At 33.6% G+C, this 22995-nt stretch overlaps 3 protein-coding genes and 1 pseudogene across 4 annotated transcripts; 2 read left to right on the top strand and 2 right to left on the bottom strand.

Moving 5' to 3' along the window:
- Window positions 1-14: 14 nt before the first annotated feature.
- On the top strand, window positions 15-3317 carry LOC143598508 (uncharacterized; the record flags this gene model as incomplete). The annotated part of the gene is made up of 4 exons (XM_077076709.1): window positions 15-533; window positions 1182-1381; window positions 1483-1727; window positions 2459-3317. Coding segments are annotated over 4 exons (1743 nt in total), but the record flags the coding sequence as incomplete, so codon positions are not given.
- Window positions 3318-8423: 5106 nt separating this feature from the next.
- Window positions 8424-10669, top strand: LOC143598507 (aquaporin NIP1-1-like; annotated as a pseudogene). The gene is made up of 5 exons (XR_013147121.1): window positions 8424-8508; window positions 8611-8835; window positions 9898-10094; window positions 10225-10277; window positions 10441-10669. The product of XR_013147121.1 is annotated as an aquaporin NIP1-1-like (transcript).
- A 187-nt stretch (window positions 10670-10856) lies between these two features.
- On the bottom strand, window positions 10857-13237 carry LOC143598515 (seipin-2-like). Its single transcript, XM_077076717.1, has 2 exons — window positions 12353-13237; window positions 10857-11377 (listed from the first exon to the last, which is right to left on the bottom strand). The coding sequence occupies exons 1-2, from the start codon at window positions 13235-13237 to the stop codon at window positions 10898-10900; spliced, it is 1365 nt and encodes a 454-aa protein (XP_076932832.1). The 3' UTR covers window positions 10857-10897.
- Window positions 13238-13618: 381 nt separating this feature from the next.
- Window positions 13619-21069, bottom strand: LOC143598513 (putative leucine-rich repeat receptor-like serine/threonine-protein kinase At3g14840). The gene is made up of 24 exons (XM_077076715.1): window positions 20952-21069; window positions 19824-19998; window positions 19677-19748; window positions 19524-19592; window positions 19384-19455; window positions 19228-19299; window positions 19068-19139; window positions 18918-18989; window positions 18738-18809; window positions 18563-18634; window positions 18415-18486; window positions 18268-18336; window positions 18125-18190; window positions 17951-18013; window positions 17830-17877; window positions 17669-17712; window positions 16418-16803; window positions 16134-16329; window positions 15919-16062; window positions 15659-15777; window positions 15060-15270; window positions 14743-14980; window positions 14314-14464; window positions 13619-14102 (listed from the first exon to the last, which is right to left on the bottom strand). Exons 1-24 carry the CDS (start codon window positions 21046-21048, stop codon window positions 13734-13736), a joined length of 3021 nt encoding a protein of 1006 aa, XP_076932830.1. The 5' UTR covers window positions 21049-21069; the 3' UTR covers window positions 13619-13733.
- Between the last annotated feature and the right edge of the window lie 1926 nt (window positions 21070-22995).

The raw sequence follows: 22995 nt of genomic DNA, 5'->3' as shown, positions 1-22995 counted from the left end.
GGTGCATGTGTCATTTTGTGGTCAAACGTCTGTACGCGCGCCCATCTCTTGCACTCATTATATACAATGACAGAAGACACGTGAACGAATCGGGCCTTATCTGCCATGGCCCACTTGATCGAGATGCTATTGGCCCGGGAGCCAAGAAGATTCCGTATGTCGGGAATGAGATTCAACAGCAAACTATGTCAATGATATATCTTGGAATACCTGAAGAGAATGTTCTAGAGAAACATATAGAAGGGATTCAACGGTATTGCGGGTCAGACGTGATAGTCAACTCTCTTGCTTCTCAGTATGTGCATAAACTCGGGATGATTATTAAACGGTCTACACATGAACTGGATTTAGATGATGAAGCGAGTGTACGAATGTGGGCTAGTCGGAATAAGAAGTCTATATTTTATTATCAGGAAAACACTGACCCGTTTGTTCTCGGGGTTCAAACCGAGTGGCAGTTACAACAGATGCTTCGGTTTGGACATCACAGTATTATAGCAGTTGACTCAACATTTGGAATCAAGAGACTAAAGGTAGAATGAAATTGTAAAAACCGAACCGAAAAAAACAAAAACCAACGCTTTGGCTTTGTGTTTTTTTTTAATGAAACTTGCATGTAATTAAATCCGAAAAAACGAACTGAACTGAATTTATGAGTTTTTGTTTTTTATTTTTGAATTTTAAATGATTTATAAGAATTTAATAAATTGTTAAAATGTATACTAATCAATTAGCGTATTAATTCACAAAAAGGTTTTGAGGCAAGATTCATTATTGTAGGGCAGTTTATTTTAGGCCCAAAATTTCAACCCCTGATGCTAAACCCAAAAAGACCAAAACTGAATGGTTTTCAAAAACTCAAAAATCGATTTTTCATTCTTTTGGTTTGGTGTAAGCCCAAAACTAACCCAAAGCGACCCATGCACTCCGGTTTGTACTTGTTAGTAGCCACTGAATATTTCTTTAACCACTCAAACCTATAGCTAGAGGTGAAAAATGGGTTGAAAATGGTACAGGTCTAAATGAGTTGAAATTGATACGGGTCAAAATGGGTTAAAACTGGTACGAGTCAAAACGGGCCGGGCTAATTACTATTATAATATTATTATTATTGTTATTGTTATTATTGTTGTTGTTGTTATTATTATTATTATTATTATTATTATTATTTTTTCTGGCAGTATCCTCTGTGCACGCTTCTAGTGTTTGATTCAAGACAACATGCACTTCCCGTAGCATGGGTCATTACACGTAGCGTTTCTAGTGCTGACATCAGCAAATGGATGAAAGCTTTACTTGGTCGTGTTCGTGCTGTTGACCCGACCTGGAAGGCCAATGGGTTTGTTATTGATGATGCAGCTGCCGAGACTGATCCTATAAGGTACGCTACTCTTTACCTCAAACCTAGTTTTTGACTGTCAAAAGGTCAACGTGGATTTTTGACCCAGTAACTTTTTGACTGACAAATTTGTATTTTTTTAGGGAGACGTTTTCGTGTCCTATATTATTTTCTTTGTGGCGGGTTCGTCGATCGTGGCTGCGACATATCGTCAAGAACTGTAGGAATGTTGAAGTTCAAAGAGAAATATTCAAACGGCTAGGAGAAATTGTTTATAGCATTTGGGCAGGAGTAGATCCTTTTGCGGTTTTAGAGAAATTCTCCATTGACTTTGTTGACCAAATCGACTTCATGCAATATTTCACCGCCACATGGGTGCCTAAGATTGGTTAGCCCACTCTTCTTTTGCTTCTGTGTTTACGTGTTAAATTTTTCTTTATTTTAGATAGGGTGTACATTAGGCTTGTATACGAACCGAACGAACACGTACGGAGCATATTTGTGTTTGTTCGTTCGTTGAGCTTTAACATAAACTAACGAACATAAATGAATGTAAATGGGCCAACATAAACTAATTTAAATGAACAAGCGAGGCATGTGCTGAATGAACAGTTTTTTTTTAGTTCATGTTTGTTGATTAATAAATAAACGAACTTCTCGCTGAACAATTCACCAATTGTTCATTAATTGTTCGGTTCTTTTACATGCCAGTGTGCATGGGTTGGTTTAGGCTCAAACTGAACCAAAACCAAAAATTTGGATTTTGAAAGTCGGTCTATTAAATTACTTAAAAGTCGGTTTTTTCAGTTTAGGTTCGGTTTCTGGTTGATGAAAAACTGAAACAGAACCGAAAAGTTGGTTTTGGAAAAATATAAAACAAAACTGTCAGTTTTTAACTTGGTTCGGTTATTTCGGTTCAGTGACGTCATTAGTTCTTGTTTCAATTCAGTTATTTCAGTTTAGTGAGCACTTTAAATTTAAGGGGTGGCGATTTGGACCCATTTATCTATAAATGAGTCTACTATTTTGTTTATGTTTTTTTCTTTAACGGGTTAAAAATAACGCACAAAAATAGCAGTTTCATATACTTCTCTGATTCGTTAACAATTTCTGATTCAGAAATGTGGTTAACTGTAATGAAAACCCTCCCGCTTGCAAGTCAAGAAACATCCGGTGCAATTGAAGCTTATCACGTGAAGTTAAAACTAAAACTTTTTGATGACTCGCATCTCGGTGCACTCCAACGAGTCGATTGGCTGATTCACAAATTAACAACCGAGTTACACTCGAGCTACTGGCTTGACCGATATGCAGACGAATGCGATTCCTTCCAAACCGTTAAGGAAGAATACATCAATTCCACATCATGGCACCGTGCAGTTCAAATCCCCGACACAGATGTCACTTTAAACAACCACTTTGCTAATGTAGTTAGCCAACGTGACCGAACCAAGGTCCATCTGGTTTGGAATCCCGGGTCTGAGTTCGCCTTTTGTGATTGTGAGTGGTCGTTGCGAGGGAATCTATGCAAGCATGTGGTCAAAGTCAACATGATATGTGAGGGTCAACACGGGTATCAAAGCTCGACTTCGTTTCAGTCATATCAGGATATACTTATAAACATGTTTAAGAAACCGCCAGACGATTCGATGGAACTGGATTTGTCGGTAGCATGGTTGCATCAGATTAATGATCAAATTGAGAACTTGGTGGAATTAAGCCGGTCAGCGGATATTGGTATGGTGGTCAACAAGCTTCCATTGAAGTGGGGCGAGAAGAGAAACCGGACATTGTCATGTAGGCAGGCGGTGGTTAGACCGTGTGTCGGCTCATCTTCGAAGAGCGTTAATGTTCGTAAGAAGAGTCGTAAGAGGAGAAGGCTGTCGAGTATAAGGTGAGAGTTTGTTATGTGTCGGTTATTTTAACTGTTTTTGTTTTTTATCGGTTAAAATTGTTACGGATTTAACGACGAGAACAGTGTTGGTTGTTTGAAGTTTTGAAGTTGAATAGAGTCGCGTCGAAAGGTGTATATAACATAACATATAACATTATTTTCATGGAAGATAAAAGATGGTTGACATTTTACATGAAAAATGAGAAAGTATGTTGTTTTTAATAGTTAGTCTCTAATAAACATAAAAAGAATATAATTGTGACAACTGCAAATTATACGGATACATCTTTTTTAATTATTAGATTAATGCTAGAAAATTTATATTGCTAACTAGTAGTACATAAAGAAAAAACTGTTTGCTGAAGCAACAATATAAAAACGTGTCATTCGTTTTCTGGCCCCAGAGAATGTGGATTTCCTTATGTTCAACGGATCGTGAATAGTTATTTTTTGGCCCCTAAGATGGAGTTTGATATTCTAAAAGGGACGCAGCAAAACTTATTGTCCGTTTATCTGCCATTTATCTAGTTCTTCTCACAACTTAAATCTCAAAAGGTTTCACGTCGAAGCAATTAATTTAAATGAATGTCTAAATTTGGATTTTAACATTTAGCATTTGCCTCCCTGTGTAATATAGTTGCAAGATGAAAAAAATGCTAATTTTCTTTTTCATAGGCGCAACATGCGTAAATTCTTTTTTTGTGGTTATTCCATCTTGCGACTATATTACACAGGGAGGCAATGCTAATTTTCTCTTTACAAAGTAACAACAATCTTAAATATAAATGTTTATTTATATATTAATGAGTAATGATTTAATGCACGCGTTACGTGAAGTTGTGAAGCATAAATTAAGAGTCGTATATTTCTTGCATTGTTTTGCATGTTATTAAAGTATCAAATTACATTTGATATTTATACACCATATGACTTATATATTGGTTTACTAGTTTGAGGCCTGTGTATTATACGGGTAATTGATGAAAATTTTGTATTTTTAATCACTAAGTGAAATATACTTGATAAAATGATCATATATTTTATACAATTACAATTTACATTAAAGTTACAGAAATTACATAACTAAGATTACACTAATATGTTACAAATCAATAAAACAGTCATTGTATGCTACATTTGTGATTTATTGGTTGGTATACATTGTTTATCACAAATCAAATCTTTAATCCATGTCTGCTTATAACTCTTGATAAGGTAACATACAAGTATGTTTATAACTCTTGATATAGCCACGTATAATTGTTCGTGTGATAAATAAGATTCTTCAAGTACATACCAACCCTCAATAAATGAAATATCCATGAAACTAACAAAAAAAATATTCTTACACGTAAAATATCATGTCTGTTAATCATTAATATATATAATGTCATTTGAGATCATGTGCTCATGTTTATCCCAAAACATGATTATCTAAAAACCAGATTACCTGAACTTTGATTATATAGTCATCCTTATAATTTTTAGAATTTGAAATTGATTGATCTGATAAATTTAGTGTCATTAATATTATGTGTATGACAAATATTTACTTGATTTTATATTTTACAATTAACAATTGTAAATCAAGCAACATATAAAACCGAAAATTAAAATATAACAAAATGTTTTTTTTTTCATTTCATATTAATGGAAAATGACAAAGACATACTAACATTAAAGTCATGTTCGGATTTAAAGTTACATAAAGTGAAGGTAGTGATTCTTATTTATGAGAGATAAAAGTATTTGATAAGGAATGTTTAAATTTTGAATACTAATCCTCTGTTATTTGTTAATATTATGGGAGTTGTTGGAATATTTAATTAATCGATATATATATATATATATATTTATTAAAAACTTATAGAAAAAAAAAAGCAAAGATTTTGGATTTGTTGGAAGCATGGTAAATGACTTTTAACCGGATTAACTACTTTTTTATAAATTAATGTGAAAATATATGTTCTGAAACATTTTGGTCTGAATTATAAAGAAAATATTGAAAATTAAACATTGATTTTTTTTACTACTAAAACTCTTTATATTACACAAAAAAATCATATAAATAAATGACGTATACTTCATATAGTAAATCGGTATACATATAGATTAGAAATATATAATTCAACTTCAATAATTTAATGCTAAACACCAAGATATATAATAGGTATTCTCTATGTTTGCAATATTTATACAAAATGTTTGGAGAAAATTAAGAAAATACACATTTTTCTGAGTTTAAATGCATATGAGAATATTTTTAATCCAAATTTGAAACCAATCTTATATAAAAAATTATACACTGTTGCTCGAATCCTAGTTTAAAAAACAATTTGTAGTTTACCATACAAATTCAAATTCTTCAACAATAATGAACATTTATTTGCTTTAATTTGCAATTACTTGTGACTTTAAAATTATATTCTAACAAACTTGTAACGTCAATTTTAATATTTTCTTATTTCATCATTAATGTTAATTAATGAATTGATTAGGATTTACATATAATAAAAACAAACTTATTTTCATATATTGACATGACTTAAAAGATAAGGACCATATATTAAAATAAGTGAAAAAAAATGTGAGAATGGTTATGAGAATGACAAGTGGCAAAAATATGTAGTCATAGATATAAAAGTCGCAAGCTTTATACATAATATCTAAATGGTTAAATGAATATTTGAGTTAACATGATTATACATAGGTTTATTATCCCACTTCACATCTCTCATCTTTTGTTTGTAGTTTGTTCTAACCTTTGCCAAGTACAAAGAGTGGGTTTCCATACCTTTTGGCAGTGGTGAGTCTCCATGTGGATTGTAGGTTACGGAATTTACTACCTGCTACTTAAATTACTTACATGAGATGGCTTTTAGTTTAAAAAAAAATGATATGTTCAACCTTTTGTGACTAAACTGAAAAAGAAAAAAGAAAGTTTGTATTGTTGGGGTTTGCACTTGCTTGTTTCCTTGGTTTATACTTTTTAGTGGTATCTCCTTTGGCTTAGTAGAAAAAGAAATACAAAACAGCTTCTACAATCTACACGGGACAAACTGCTAAAGCCTAGCTGTCATATTAAAATTTCATCATTCCGGTATTTGATTTCACTAATTAATATTTTTCTTCCCAATTTCTGCAATTGTCAATTGCTTTTCAATAAAACTCATCTTATTTTAGAATGATTTTTCGTGTTTATATTTTCTTGCTTCAGCTCTACGTCACCGATAGGTGTAACGTGATGCTTTGTTATCCACTCGTGTTGTATTTCAATTCTAAGTTACGACCGGTAGCCCTACATCTACAACTTCTTTTCTCATATCATTAACGTCTATTCTGAATCTATCTCTTGCCACTTTTTGACGATCATATGTATAAATGAAGTCGAATTTGAAGAAAATGATCGAAGCATTCATGATTGACCAATAAATAATCTATCAATGTAGTCCTTCACCTATTAGATCTAGCACTTTATCTCATAGTAACAAGAAACCAAATCATTCTTTTAATTTTCTCATATGTATAATGTGTGAATCACAAACCACTCTAATGTGTGAAGTTATTACTAATGACCATGATACCCTTCGATATTGGATGATAGATCTTTAATCATATTACTGAGAAATTTAAAGTTTGTTAAAATATGTAAAATATAAAGATAAGTCAAATATAATATGAGCATTTAATAAACAAATTCGTAAGCCTTGCCGGTGGGTAGTTCAGTGGTTGCACTTATGCCAACCATATCTTACAACTTTAAAAGTATTCATTAAATATACTACTAAATTCAAGCTATTTAGTTTTCTTCTTATACTCATTTATATATAATAATATAATATATTTTATATTTTATTATAATCAAATTAAAGCGTTATGGATCTGTACGCATTAGATTATGGCTCGGCTACTATGATTCAGTTATCAGTTCAGTATATGTGCATTTACAATAGAAGGGATAAAATAATCTAATCAAACAATTATTCATACCAACTTTATATATGCTATATGTATGATGAACTTTTTTGGTATTTTTATTATATATTACAGTCTCTTATTTCCCTTTAAAATTAACACAATCTTTTTTTACACTTAAAATATGTTTGAATTTATTAATTTAATAGGCTAGCATTCCATGTATTACACAAGTTTTAGATAATCTAAATGTAATATAATGTACATACTAATAAAAGAAGTTATGTCTTTAGTAACAAGTATTATCATTATTCCATTTTCTAACTATTTTAACAAAACAGAAATTTGAACTTGATAATATTTGAAGACTTATATAGAGGCCTTTTAAGTAAAAAAAATATCTTATTCATAAAGGTCCATAACTAATTTCATATTAAATTTACTTAATTAATGATATATTAACTATTCATAATTAAACTTATATTAAATATCTATTAACAAACATATTCTTTTAATATTATTATTATCTAATATTCTTATTTAATAGAATAGAAAGACGGGAAACAAAAACTTAGATGGTCTGGAATGAAGAAAAATGTTCCCAACAATTTATATTATATAGTCTAGAGACGAGTTTGTATTCTCTAACTTCGGTGATGGTGTCGTCGACGGTGATGACGTGTATGAGGTGGTGTATGTGAGTGGCGGTGGTGGAGACAACTACAATGGTGACGAAGACAAAGGTTATGATTGTTGTGAGCCAATAAGAGGTGATGGTGATGGTGCCGGTGGCAAAGTAGTTGGTGAGACAAACAACGATCACGAGTCTTGAAATCCTATTTAAACCCTTTTGTATTAACAAGTTTCATAATAGTTACACTTGTATATCTATTGTTTAAACTCAATTATTAAACATAATATATAAAGTAAATGTATATACAATTTATTTTTCCTAAATCAACTTATTCTAGTTAAAAAATATTCTTGATTGTCAATACTCAATTGTACTAGTCATACGTAATTAATTCTAACATAATTTTTTTAAAAAAAATATTAAATTCCTAGTAGATAATCCAAACTACTTGTTGTTATCTACGTTTGAAAAGTAAGATACCAACACATGACAACAACAACAACAATAATAATAATAATAATAATAATAATAATAATAATAATAATAATAAGTTCCCAACCGTTTAGAAAATATATATAGAAAGTGAACAAGGTCACCATAAATAAAGCCAAGTCACATTCCGGCAACCCACAGCCACATCCAATGGCGGAGATAGACGGCGGTGCTAATATTGAAGATCAAACTCATCCAACCTCATGTTTTCCAACTGTTCCTTTCCTTCAAAAGGTTCTCATTTGTTAAAACATATTATTATTATTATTTTGTTAAAACATATTGTTTAGGCCAATAATAATAATAAGACTAATTATATGATGTACATATATGCAGTTGATAGCTGAGGTTCTGGGAACGTACTTCGTGATATTTGCCGGCTGTGCGGCGGCGGTGGTGAACTCCGGGCAGGAGAAGGTGATAGGTCTTCCCGGAATATCCATTGTGTGGGGGTTGGTGGTGATGTTCATGGTTTACTCCGTCGGACATATCTCCGGTGCTCATTTTAACCCTGCTGTCACCATTGCTTTTGCCACTTGTAGAAGGTTTCCCTTGAAACAGGTAAATTTTTTAAAATATTCTTTGATTTTTTTAAATGTTCAATTGTTTAATCTTTTGGATATACAAATTAAAAAGTATTGGTTTTTTATGTTTTTAGTTATAAGTTTTTCTGTATTAAAGTCTATATAAATAATTAAGTACACAATGATTCATTTGTGATACTATTATTAATTTGTCATAACTATAGTGAATTTTATAAAAAAAAAATTGTTAACTGCTTAAATAGTTAAATACTGTGGAATCAATTATGGATTTGGTTCAAACAATCTAAATGGAGTAATAAATAAATTAAGTACACAACTGATTCATTTATGACACTAGTATTATTATTTGTCATAAATATAGTGAAATTATTTATGGATTTGGTTAGAGCATATTCCCTATAAATATGTGAATAAATATATGAGAGGAATTTGTAAATTATATAACATGGTTATAATTGGTTGTGAGTAAAGAAGACAGAAAATGTTATACGGGAAAGTTAAATTTGGGGTTTCACTGTTCACATCGTATAATATTTAATATTTTTTGAAAGTGATTGTGAGTGAAGGAGGGATAAATGATAATGGTAAAAGTATAAAAATGTATTATTTATTTGGAAATGAGAAAGAAACTATAGTAATTTTTAGTGTAATTATATGATATATATGGATATATGGTAGGGAACTGAATGTGAATGCGCTAATCAAGACAAACTGGCGCTTCTCATGCTTACTCTCACAGGTCTGGTTGCAATGAGAAATTATGTAATAAGATGATATATATGAAAGTGATAAGGTAGTTATTTCACATGACCACTCTTTTTTAAGATCTCTTAATGTTAGAGACCAAAAACTAATCCATCATCAAACAAATTGTTAACATGACGAGCCAAGCTTGAGAACGTCTAAGTCTAAGCTTGAACTTGGCTTGTTTAGCTTAACGTCTCTAAACTCTACGTTTTACTCGTTTGGTTTTTATTAATTGGTTTATTACTTTACTTATATGTACTTATAACGCTATATATATATATTCTTGGAATTTATATAAATAATAACACAATGCATATTATTTGTGTGTAAGGTACCGGCATACGTGGGTGCTCAAGTACTTGGGTCAACCTTAGCGAGTGGGCTCTACGTTTAATATTTAACGGCCATGAAGATCATTTTGCTGGAACCCTGCCCGTTGGATCTCATCTCCAATCTTTGGTTTTAGAGTTTATTATCACATTCTACCTCATGTTTGTCATTTCAGGCGCTGCAACCGATAACCGAGCAGTTACTATCCTGTCCTTTATTTTATTTAGTTTTGTTTTAATAATAACATTGGTAAAATATGATAATAATTAATACTCCATATTTTAAAAAATAATCAAATGCTAAAAAAATATGACCATTTTTTTTAAAGATCGGAGAGTTAGCTGGACTTGCAGTGGGTTTACTCAATGTTATGTTTGCAGGGTATGTTTTCTCATCTTATGACAATATAATAATAATAATAATAATAATAATAATAATAATAATAATAATAATAATCATCTATGCATATTTTTCAAATGATTATTTTAAACAGCAATCTTTATTTTTCCTTTTTAATTTGGGTATAAGTGTTTGGTGATCACAGGCCAATATCAGGGGCATCAATGAACCCAGCAAGGAGTTTGGGTCCAGCCATTGTGTCGAACCAATACCGTGGCATATGGATTTACCTATTGGGTCCAACCGCAGGCGCCATTTCTGGTGCATGGGTCTACAACATCATAAGGTTCACCGATAAGCCTTTACGTGAAATCACCAAGAGCACATCTTTCCTTAGGTCTGCTAGCAGCCGTAATGCATCCAAATGATTATCTCCAACGCGAATGATTAACAAAGCTTTTGTGCGTATGTACTTTGTACTCGCATATGACTTAATTATAGTTTTATACTACTTTTTATGCGGTAAATGTGATTATAAAGATAATGTTATCATAGGTAAACTGACAAGTGACAAGCATGTCCATACCATATTCACATGTTGTGAGTTATTATAAAAAAATATTGTTTTATTTGAAAAACCAATTTTATGTAAACCGGACCGATTATTCTACTAGTTCACTGGTCGGATCAGTCTCACCAATACTATTTAAAAGAGCGCTACCTCTTAGACCTAGCCACGAACCACAACAGAACATCATAACAACCGAACCCAACATAAATATAACAAGACCAGTCCAAACAAACACAGTTGCTTTCCACGACCATAGAGCGCGCTTCATAAATGGAAGTTGTGACTCGAGTTTTAAATAAGCCGTGTAAATTTGAGGAACACCGCGACCCTTTGCAAACTCTGCCCGTGGTTCTAGTGCCACTCTCACACAACTAGTTGGGATTTCCCGTTCAGTGTATTGGTTGAACTTGATGTGCACGGTTTGGGATTCTGATGAGTAGCCGGTGATTAGCGGGGCCAGCTTCAAAATCATCATCAAAAGGCGGATAGGCCCGCTTTTGAATCGGATTGTACACGGTTGAGTTGCACTTGCAAGGAATTTGCCAATGCTTGAGAGGAAGTCTACCCTCACCTTCAGGAAAACATTCATTCAAACCGTTATTCTAGTATATAGTTGAAGTCGAAAAGTTGACCCGATTCTTCATGATCGGGTCGAATCTGCTTGGTTTTATCTCTAAAACCAAACGGGTTTATCATTCAATCCATAAACCTCGTTTTATGAAAAGTTTAAATTAATATACGCGTTAAGTTTACTAAAAAAAGTTATAATTGGCATGACACATTGACCAGCTCTAATCTTAACGTTTGGTGGCATCTAAGCCTGGCAAAACGGGTCAGGTTCGAGTCAAAACTGGTACTAAGAAAAATGGATAGTCGTCAGATGGGCCATTTCAAAAGAGTATCAATTTGGTGGCGGCGGTGGAGACCATAGATGCCCGAAAAACCCAGTTCAGGACCTGTAACTGGAACTGGTGTTAAAACTGGTTTCAAACCGACCTGACCCATAGGATTGAAATCGGGCCTTAACACTGGTCATGATAACCGCCTTGAACCACGTCAAACCCGACCCGAACATGTTAAAACCGCCTTAAATCCAATCCTTTCCTTTCAAAAACGGTTCCAACTTTGACCAGAAAACTTCGTAGACTTTTGTTGACCCAACCCAAACAGGTTCCAACTTTGACCAGAAAACGTCGTTACGTCGTTGACTTTTGTTGACCCAACCCAAACCGGTTCCAACTTTGACCAGAAAACGTCGTTGACTTTTGTTGACCCAGCTCAACCCGGACAAAGTCGTTGACTTTTTTACCCAACCCAAACCGGTTCCAACTTTGACCAGAAAACGTGGTTGACTTTTGTTGACCCAACCCAAACCGGTTCCAACTTTGACCAGAAAACGTCGTTGACTTTTGTTGACCCAACCGAAACCGGTTTGGGTTTGGGCCCAGAACCCATTTTGCGCACCTCTAGTTAAGACAAATAATAGTCATGGGTGGTGTTGACCCGTTTAAACACGTTTAAATATAAAAATCTCCCAATTAAATACCTGAAAATTTCCAAGATTTCTATTATAATCTGATTCAGGCAACGTCAACTCGACAGTAGCCTGCAACTTATGATCAGGCGGAAACACCCGCGACGGACCAACATTACCAAACCCAATCCTGTCAACACAATCCAAACAAACGGGCTCGAAACAAGACATCACAGGCACAAAAGCCACCGGACTCTCTCTCGTATAATCAAAACTCAAGCGCGTCGTCTCACTCACAGGCGCCTCGACAACACACTTCATTACCACACCGCCAATAACAAACGAAGAAACCAACAAACCAACCAAAATAAACCCGACAAAAGCCGAACACAGCAGCCCCCATCCTAGTTGTAAACATAACTTAAACAACGATTTCTCTGTTTTAATGCAGTCACACATGATCTTTTTAATAATATGCAAACAGCATTTCAGTATCGCCTTCTTTCGTTCGATGCAGTCGCATAGAATCCGTTTGATAATATGTAACAGGAATAATAATATTGCTTTCTTTCTTAAGAAGCAAGTGTACATAATGTATTTGAACTTATGCCAACAGAATAACAGGAACCTTATTATGATTATTATTATGTAATGTTCAGCACGTGTGGTGATTCCAATCGGGTCGGTAACGAACCATATTGGAAATGTGACACACGTGTATAATAATCTACCAACAGTGGATATTAAAATAGGGGAGTTTACTGTAACGGAGTGATGGTTGACGCTTACGTCATCAGCCAACGAGCTGGTTGATCTAACACGAGGTCTAGAGTCGGGTTTTTTTGAGCTCCGGCGGCGGCGACGGAGGCCGGTGGTGAATTGTGGGTCCGGCGGGTGGTCGGAGAAGGTGAGATGGTGAACGGCGTCGGTGAATTCGGAGTCGGAGTGTTGTGACATTGTGAAATTGAAATGAGAAGTGGAGTTAAGTTAGGGTTTGTTAGTTGAATGATGGAGAATAAGAAGCAAGCAGAGAAAGATGAAGAAGGAAGTCTGTTATGTTTTGTCAGTAAATGAAGGTCATGTTTCTTGAGTTGAACTCTCAACACCTGGGATATTATTATTATTATTATTATTATTATTATTCACTTCACTTTTTTTTTCTTCTTCTTTTTTTATTTCATAATAGGAAAAACCGATTTCTTATCGGAAAAACTGAAATAATTGAACCCAAACGTATTGTTTTAATCTTATTTTTATTCAAACATATACACTTAGGAAAAGTATGAAGATCAGTTTATTTTGTTATCATGGAACAAACATATATGATATATATACATAACTCTACAACAGTATACAACTAATGTGCTGTTAAAAAAAAAACTAATGTGACAAAATAACTCTAAAACTCACTTTGTGCTTTCTGTTCGGTTTAAACTCGTCTTTTGAACAATCATCATCTTGTCTCAACGGGTTCGATCTCAGAATGATCATAATAAGAAAATGAAAGCATCGGGTCAGTTTGAATCAATGTAGAGCATTGACTTTGACTATTTTTATGGTCTTTGACCTCACGTAAGTCTCTCATGGCTTTAAATCTCAAATCATCCGTGTAGCCACCTGCTTCTGGGTCTATATCCGGGACACATATTCGACCTTCAAGCATACTCACCACCTCAGACATGATTGGGCGTATAGACGGTGAACCGTTAGTGCACAAAAGTGCTACTTTGACCATGATTTCTGCTTCTTCTTTGTTGATATTTGACCCCAATTTCTCATCAAATAGCTCGTTGTAGTTTTTACTTTTTTGCAATTGGCAAGCCTGCAAAATGTGCATATTCATCCGAGTTATATTTAAAATCTGATGGGACAAACGGGTAAACTTTATTTAAATAAAAACAGTTGAAAGAAAATCAGTTCAAACGAGTATATTTAATGAATATCTGAATCCATTTAACTAATGTAGGGGAGCATATAAATTATTATAACTATTGATTTCTTAGGTTAGCTTATAAGAAAGAGTTATCTGATACCCAATCTAGAAGACATGTGCAATCGTCCCGAGGAATGTAACTCATGTTGTTCTTTCCGCTCACAATCTCCAAAGCCAACACCCCGAAGCTATAAACATCCGCTTTATCACTTAAGAAACCCCATAGCGCGTATTCAGGTGCCATATATCCACTGCAAATCAATAAACTTTTGTTAGCATGACATTTATAGCATAAAAAATTCATTTATATATAAATGGATTGTCTTAGAATATATATTCGGGTTAGCCATCAGGCCCATTAGCTAAGCCTTTTAGGGTCCTTGGTTCTCGGTCTATATACATGTGTAGTTGTGTATTCTGTATATATAGACTGAGAACCAAGAACCCTAGTAGGCTTAGCTAATGGGCCTGGCGCCTAACCTGAATATATATGCTAACAGATTGAAATGTTATAGAGATTAGAAATTACATTGTGCCAGCAACACGAGTACTAATATGAGTTTGGTCATCCTCATTCAGCCTCGCCAATCCAAAATCTGCTATTTTCGGGTTCAAGTCTTTGTCAAGAAGAACATTAGTAGCTTTGATGTCTCTATGCACAATTTTGAGCCTTGATTCTTCATGAAGAAAAGCTAAGCCTCTAGCAATGCCAAGACATATCTTAAACCGTGTTGGCCAATCCAACATCAAGTCACTTTTATTTGAACCTACAAAATGTAACTTTATTGTAAGTAACAACCTTATAAAGAAAAAAAGTGTATATGAGCATGTTATTGAAACACTCACCAAACAAGGCATTAGAAAGGCTATTGTTTTCTAAGTACTCGTAGACGAGCATTAGTTGGTCTCCTTCGATGCAACATCCATGAAGCTTCACAAGATTTGGGTGTTGTAGACAAGATATTACACCAACTTCATTAAAAAATTCACGGTTCCCTTGTCTTGACTCTGATGAAAGCTGCTTCACTGCAACAACCGTTCCATCACTCAATGTACCCTGGAGCAAATATCACACAACTTCACAATCCATACATGCAGGGGTGTAAATGAGCCAAGTCGCTCGTGAACTACTCGAGATTGGCTAGCTAAAAGCTCGATTCGAACCTAGCTTGAATGAGCTCAATCCTAACGCTACGCATGTTAAATAAACGAGCCCAAGCTGGCTCGCGAGCCTAAACGAGCCTATTATTTGTATAACTTTTATATAATATATTAAATATATATTGAGAGTTCCCCCTCCTTTGCAAAAACACAAAGTCGGTCACAAATCACAATGTAGTCCATTACCTTTTAGGCTTTTACAAAATATAACCCCAGTTGACCCATTCATAAGTAAATGGGTCTACTTCTGGTGTCTTATGAGTAATCAATTTTTGCCAGATTACCTTGTATACAGGGCCGAAACCTCCTTGTCCTATTTTATTTGCAGCACTGAAATTGCGTGTGGCAGATTTTAATTGCTTTAACGATAATGAGATTGTTCTCAACTCCAATCCTTGAAAATCTGTTCAACAAAAGCATAAAACAAGTGAAAATAAAACATACGATTTATAAATGCACCATCACATAGATTTATTATGTTTCAAAGACTAAAACAGTAAAAACACCCTAAATAATTGCACACAAATTAATGGAGCCTTCCTACCTTTATCTTTTCTCTCATTATGTTTCAAAGAGCGTTTCCACCAAATAACCGCCAACACTAACAAAACCAAACATGATACTCCAACTGCAATACCAACATAACCAGTTTTCTTCTTCTTTCCACCAGCTGAACAAGTTTTGAAATCTGCCCACAAAGAGTTTGTCAAATATAATAATACTTTACAAAAACACAAATATAAAGATATGAATACTTACAAGGCTCGACAGAAACAGCAGACACGAGAGGCCCGTAAACTCCTCGTTTAGGAAACCGAGTTGTCCCTTTACCAGCCCAATAAAACCGTATCTCTAATATATTATTCGTCACACTTGCATTAAATGGAATTACCACTGAATTTCCCATTCCACTAGACTCATCTTCGATGTTAAAATTCTTCTTGACAAGTCGTCCCTGTTACATACAAAATCAGTTAGTATTCAATGCACACCCTTATTCAACATTTTATGCAACTAACCCTTTATTTAAATATCTTTATCACCTGAATAAAAATATCAAAAATCCGTCTGCCAAGACTTCTATAAGTAGTATCATTAGTGAACTGTAATTCAGCAAAGTGTAGTTTAACAGCATATTCACCATTTTCCAAACAATGGGCAAAGTAAACAAGTGAAAGAGGAGATAAGCGTGCGGTTGCATAAACAGAAGATGGTAAGTTTGCTGATGTTGTAATGTATCGCGTGTTTTGGAAAATATTGTCATCCATGAAGTCCCCAGTGCTACATAATCCCCAGTTATTATTACTGTTTATGTATAATCGAGATGCACCACCATCGACATGTGCGTCTCCTTCATAAACAATATTGATATTATTTTCTTTAACGCTCACGTCATCTCCACCACTATTAATATGCATGGAACACCCATCTGTCATGCACATCAAAAGATGCATTAAAATAGTTTACTTTAATAAAGAAGACATAGGAGGTTTTACGAGTTAAAATTAGTTTGGTGACTTTCTACTAATTTGATCTATTTGACCAGGTCAGTCTTTAGTTAAAATTTTTTTGACCCTTTTGAGATACCCGTTCATATGTATACGGTTCTAAATCCCCTCCTCTAATACCAGGGTAGGCCCAAACGAACCGAACGAACACGGACGGAGCATGCTTGTGTTCATTTATTCAACTTTAACCGACCAAACGATTGAACACGAACAACCAAACGAATGGGGTTCTTGTTCATGTTTGTCTATTAGGATTATGAGTGTGATCGCGTTCGGTTATGTTCGTTAACAGTATAAATGCACGGTTCACGAACATAAATGAACATAGATGACCGAACGACAATTAAAAGTAAACATGAACATCAATCTGGCGGGTCTAAAAGTTAATAAAGCTAGACAAAATTGTAATGGGAAATATGTTAGTTTCATAAAACTAGACTAAATTGTAATTATCCACCAAAATTAAGCAAAATATATAAACGAACGAACTTAGATAAACGTCGACTAACGAGCACAAATGAACGTAAATGAACAAACGTTCACAAACATAAATGAACAAACAAGACATGTGTGGCCCATACTTTTTTCATGCTTACTAAATAAATGAACATAAGCAAACTTTTCACCGAACGGTTACTGAACGTTCGATTCGTATACAGGCATGTACTAGGGCATAAGAAGTTGGGGCAAATCGGCAATCAATATTTACATAGCATAAGTATCAAAAAGTAAGAAGTAAATACTTTAAAATAACATCAGTGTACGTTTAAAGATGCAAATGCTTACATCTTGGACACTTGATATTCTCGGTGCAGGCCAGTATGTCCTGTCTGTTAATAACATTAATGTATAAGCAATCGACATTTAAAATAGATATTATCTTCCTTATATGAGTAAAAATTAAAACTAGACACGTTAACATTTTAAATAAACAAACACAGTCTTACAATGGATTCCCTGTAGATGAGCTTTTAAACAAGTTAATGTATGTATTCCTGAAAGAATTAGAAAAAAGAATTAGTATTAGTATTGATTAATATATATAAGTAACAAGAAAACTATACATACGTGTTTTGTTTGCACGCGGGTCGATCAGGTCCTTGCCAAGTAAAGTTGTTGTACGACAGGTCACTGTATCAAAACGGGTCACATTTGGTTGACCACCAGCATTTGTTATCCATTTTCTACAAACTTTAGTGATGACTACAAAACTTTGAATATAAGATCCATGAATAAACTTACATACTAGCTCCATTTAGCAAAAGAGAGTCAGGTATGTCTCCACTTAGCATGTTACTAGTTAAAAACCTATTTAAAGAAACATCACATTATAGTTAATCCATATTAACCAATAATAATTAAAATTGATCAATAATCACACTTACACAAATCTCAAACTCCTCCCGATAATGTCTGGGGATATTCCACCAACTAACCTGTTAAAACTTACATCCCTGTCGTATTACAGTTAAAGTGATGTCGTTACATATACCAACAAACAAAAATTGGTGTTTGTATACTTAGTTACTTACAATGTTTCCAGTTCTCGGATCATCCAAACATAAGCAGGTAATTCACCTGTTATGTTGCAATTTCTCAAAATCCTAAGTTAAAGAACAAAATTTTATCATTTTGTATGTCCAAAAATAAAACTCATAAGAACATGAATTTTGTGCATACAGTCTTATTAATCCACTAGCATTGTTAAGTGGAGGAAATCTTTGTGCTGGTCCCGACATGTCACTTATCCGCCTGCAAAACATGAACAGATGACAGAATCAGTTTGACCATAAAACAAATAGATTAAAAGTAAAGGTTAACTAGCTATGAATATTAAAAGAAAATCTTCACTCACAAGTCAATTAAACCCCCAAGAAGAGATATATATGAAGGGATCGGGCCCTCGAGTCCACTTGCAACCATTTCACTTCAGAAAGAACAAACAACGAATAAAATCAATGGATTGAATGCCTGCCGTAATGTCTATGTTATGGTTGTAATGTAATTAAATGCTATAAATGAAAAATAATATTACAGTCGAGAAAGTTGTCTCCAGTTTTGTATGAAATCGGGTATAGGCCCACTGAAGTTGTTATCATTTATCCTACTGTATTGCAAAAGAAATACAATGAATCATTTTTTGGAATAAGGGAATAATATATAAACTATAATGTAAACAATTTACAAATTTGTCAAGTTTCTTAGTTCACCAAGGGCTGCAGGCAATGTCCCCGTGAACTGGTTTGATGACAAGATCCTGGAATAAACAAACTTAGTTAGGAATTTCGAAAGAAAAAGAAAACATAATGGAGAAAACATGTCATCAAAAGATTAATAAATCTTACAATGATTTCAAATTTAATAATCTCCCAAGTTGAGAAGGAACGGTTCCTGAAAGATAGTTTGCTTCAAGATCCCTGATTATAAAGTTTACTTAAACCACTGTTTATTTGTCAAAATAGCTTCACATTAAAAAAAAGAATAGAATCAAGATGACCTACAGCTTTGTGAGAGTGGTAATATTCCCTAATTCAGGTGGAATTTTCCCGGTTAATCGATTGCCAAGAACCGAACTGCATCATGGTCAGTGCATTGTTACTCATACAGAAAAAAACTATGAAACAAAATAATAAAATCTCACATTTCTTGTAATTGTGTCATGCCCCATTCTGGCGGAATTGTGCCATTTAAGTAATTGTAAGCAAAGTCACTGTAAATCAAACATTAATAATTAAGAGCTGAGAGTAATTTGATTTTAATAATGCAGCGTTATCTTTATAAACTATGAGCTTACATTGATTTGAGATAAGGAAGCTTCATCAGTTCGGGTGAAAGAACACCAGGAAGACTGTAAAACTTCATTGTACTGCATAGATTTAAAATATTAACAACTATAATTAACAATATATATGTAGCATAAAACAGGAAAGGAGTGTTATACATCCTTACGACATGACAGTCGGTATTGTTGTTGATGTTGCAATCACATCCGGTACTTGCATTAACTTCTTGAGTTAGCTTTGGTACTTCAGAAATGAGATCAAGATTGCAAGTGTCACCGTTGAACCTCCAATTGGTTGCACCCATTGTTGTAAGAATACTATTAACAGTTACCACTGGATCAAATCAAAAGAAGAAGAATTTTGTTAGTATAGTTGAAACCTTTATCAAAGTTTGCATCATAATGTTAAAATGTTAGACGTAAACATTAATTATTATTTTTATTATTATGTGTGATAAACGTTATTAGTAGAATACTTATGGTAAACGGATCGAATTAGCCGTTAACAGTTAAGAGTAGGTTAAATAGTTATATGACTGTTAAACGGTTATCTAAGTGTATATGTATATACTAGCTTTTATCTCCCGTATTACGGGGTTGTTTTACATTATTCGTTTATAATATTTATATATTTTTTGGATTTTAAATTTATTTATTGTAAGAATAAAATAATATACTTAGAATTTGATGATGAAAGGGTTTCACAAATAAATGAGATGTTATAACCCGGTTTAAAACTATCTGGGTTTGGTGAGACCCATAACCCGCTTATTATTTTTTTTACTATAAAATTGTTTCTTAATTATAAATAATATATTTTTCAAAAAAGTCGGATATTAATTTTTATTATATCCATATTTTATAGGCTTTTCATATCAAATATTTGGTGAGATTAATTTTTTTATCAATGAGATGTTATAACCCATTTAAGGAATATCTGGGTTTGGTGAGACCCATATCCGTGAATTCAGGTCAAATGCATGAGAATTGAGAAACCTACATTTACAAATAAAGCAATCTGGTGGCTTGAGATAATGTAGAAATGTTTCGTTTATATATATATTTAAGATTAAAATTCAAGAAACCTATTGTTGTAATTATTAGACACCAAGTTAATCGACATATATATTGATCCATTATCGGATAAGCTGATTTAAAATTACTGCATGCAGGTAACGCTCCTAAATTCCCATGCTAGCATTTCATCGAACAACTTGTAGGCTAATAAGTAATAACTGATGACTGCATAATAGACAACTTTGAATTTAATTTATGAACGACTTTTACCTTCTTGTTGAGGTACCAAAGATTGAGAAGATGTTAACAACGTGAGTAAGTTCAGCCATAGAAAGCACAGCAATAACTCTGCTTTGGTCATCTTCATGAGCACGAAGAAGAACTGGGTTTGACTTTTTATGATTAGCAAATGGAATAGTGAAACCAGTTGTTGTCTGTAGTTGATTAAGAATAAAGATTAGAAGACAGAAAGTCAACATGTGAGCCACCTGATAGATGCCGCCATAATTTCAATCACGTTGTTCAGTTTGCAAGTGGACATTGTTTGACTCGTTCTCATTCGATTTCGTAACAGTTTCAACGACCCTGACAGCGATGTGAATCTGTATTATTCAATTTTAACGACCCTAACGTCTCAATTGTCGGCAGGTCTTATCAAGTTAAACATGATACTACTCATATGTTTTAATTGTCAAGAAAAATAAAAAATTAACATATTGTTTTTTTTTTACTTAAGAGATGTAACCATGTGTGAAAACTGGTATCCAATTGTGAGCTTTAGTCTCAATTATGTTGTGAGCATTGGTCTAAAAAGGAATGTGTTCTTTGTTGTCGAGAAAACGGGTCAAGTTTACAAATTGATGGGTATTAGAAAAAGGAAAATTTGTTGACTTGTAAACCTGTCACTTAACCTAAACTGTAACATGTTTTGTTAAATGTGTATACTAATTCGATTTGAAGGTGACACGGATCATTTAAGCTAAACATGTTATCTGTATATTTTGTGCGGTAGCGAAAATCCGTAAAATCGTGGAATTACAACGGAAATTTGGATCTCTCTAAAATAATAGTTTATGTATTTATATAGTACATATAAAAATAGTATCTGTATATATCAATGATTAAAATGATTAGTTGTTTAATAATCAGATTTGGCAAATGTTTAATGATTTTAATTTGAATACTTTTAAAATTCCATTGAGAATGTACTAATAGAGTCATTGAGTTTTGTCTTCTTTTTCTTTCACGTTTTTTTTTTTTTTGATAAAAAGTACTTTTTCTAATAACAAATCTAACTATACTCTTAAATTATTACATGCATATAATAACGACGGGACTTGCATCACCACCATTTGAAAAGGCAAACATTTTCAAAAACCTTGATATCCTTAAGCCAAATGCTCATTAGTAGCAATTTTGGCATACTAACTTATGAATATACGCTTTAACTTCTTAATTAAAAAATTATATATTAATCCAGTGAGAAGATGTTACGTGTTTTACTTAGATTATCATAACCATTTTCTTGCACTGAGGTGTAGCATATCCATACTCTTGTGCTTTTTATCACAAGAGATTCATATTTGTATGCTAGAAAACCATTTAAGTGACGTAGCAAATCCATGTATAGTGTAATAGTACATGAGATTCATGCTCTTGTTTATAGTGGGTGTGCAATACACCTACACATATATTAAAAGAAACTTTATGCGCATTTAAATAATAGACGATACAATAACTTTAAGAAAAAAGTAAAATAATATCACAGATTGAACATTGTTATAGTTAAAATGATCTTTATTATTTAACGCTCCAATAACTGAAAGTCAATCAAACACCTTGTTGAGATAACAAAGATTAAAAGTTTGATTACTCTCTTATTGAAGAAACACTAAGTGACCCCAGGCAGATTATAGGTAATCTGGGGGCTGAGTAATGTTTCCCACGAAGGTTAGGTCCAGCAGAGTAAGTTGTACTTCAGGGAACCTGCAAAACAGACACCGTAAGCTCGTCACTGAGAAGGGGGGGGTTCCTCCTTGTGACCACCCTCCGGCGTGAGAATCAGTCTATATTGCTCTTTGAATATAAAAGTATATGAATACTATTATAGCAGTTATCAAGTAAGTTATACGAGATAGTAGATGATGAAATGATAATACCATTTGCTGTCTTTTATAGCCGAAGGTGGGTTTCCAAGGGGTTTAGCCGGCCCAACACGCTACCAACTGTAACCTATGCACGTGCCCTACCTGTGAGTGGTGGATAGGTAGCGGCTGACACAGAGCAGGCGTGCCGTGCACTCTTTGTCTTCTAC

The sequence above is a fragment of the Bidens hawaiensis genome, unplaced genomic scaffold (genome assembly GCF_021521415.1).
Source record: "Bidens hawaiensis isolate Kalapana, Puna unplaced genomic scaffold, B.hawaiensis_p1.1 tig00050477_1, whole genome shotgun sequence".
Lineage (NCBI taxonomy): Eukaryota > Viridiplantae > Streptophyta > Magnoliopsida > Asterales > Asteraceae > Bidens > Bidens hawaiensis.
The sequence above is the reverse complement of the archived record's forward strand: the minus strand, read 5'-3'. Positions and strand labels throughout refer to the sequence as shown.

What these genes read in the sequence shown, in the direction of transcription:
- LOC143598513 (XM_077076715.1), bottom strand. Translation starts at nt 21,048, where the DNA reads ATGAAGATGACCAAAGCAGAGTTATTGCTGTGCTTTCTATGGCTGAAC. An exon ending in TCATCTACAGGGAATCCATT is followed by an intron (nt 17,713 to 17,829) that starts GTAAGACTGTGT and finishes TGTTATTAACAG; the next exon opens with ACAGGACATACTGGCCTGCA. An exon ending in GCACATGTCTTCTAGATTGG is followed by an intron (nt 14,103 to 14,313) that starts GTATCAGATAAC and finishes CACATTTTGCAG; the next exon opens with GCTTGCCAATTGCAAAAAAG.
- LOC143598515 (XM_077076717.1), bottom strand. Translation starts at nt 13,237, where the DNA reads ATGTCACAACACTCCGACTCCGAATTCACCGACGCCGTTCACCATCTC. An exon ending in GAAATCTTGGAAATTTTCAG is followed by an intron (nt 11,378 to 12,352) that starts GTATTTAATTGG and finishes GTTTTCCTGAAG; the next exon opens with GTGAGGGTAGACTTCCTCTC.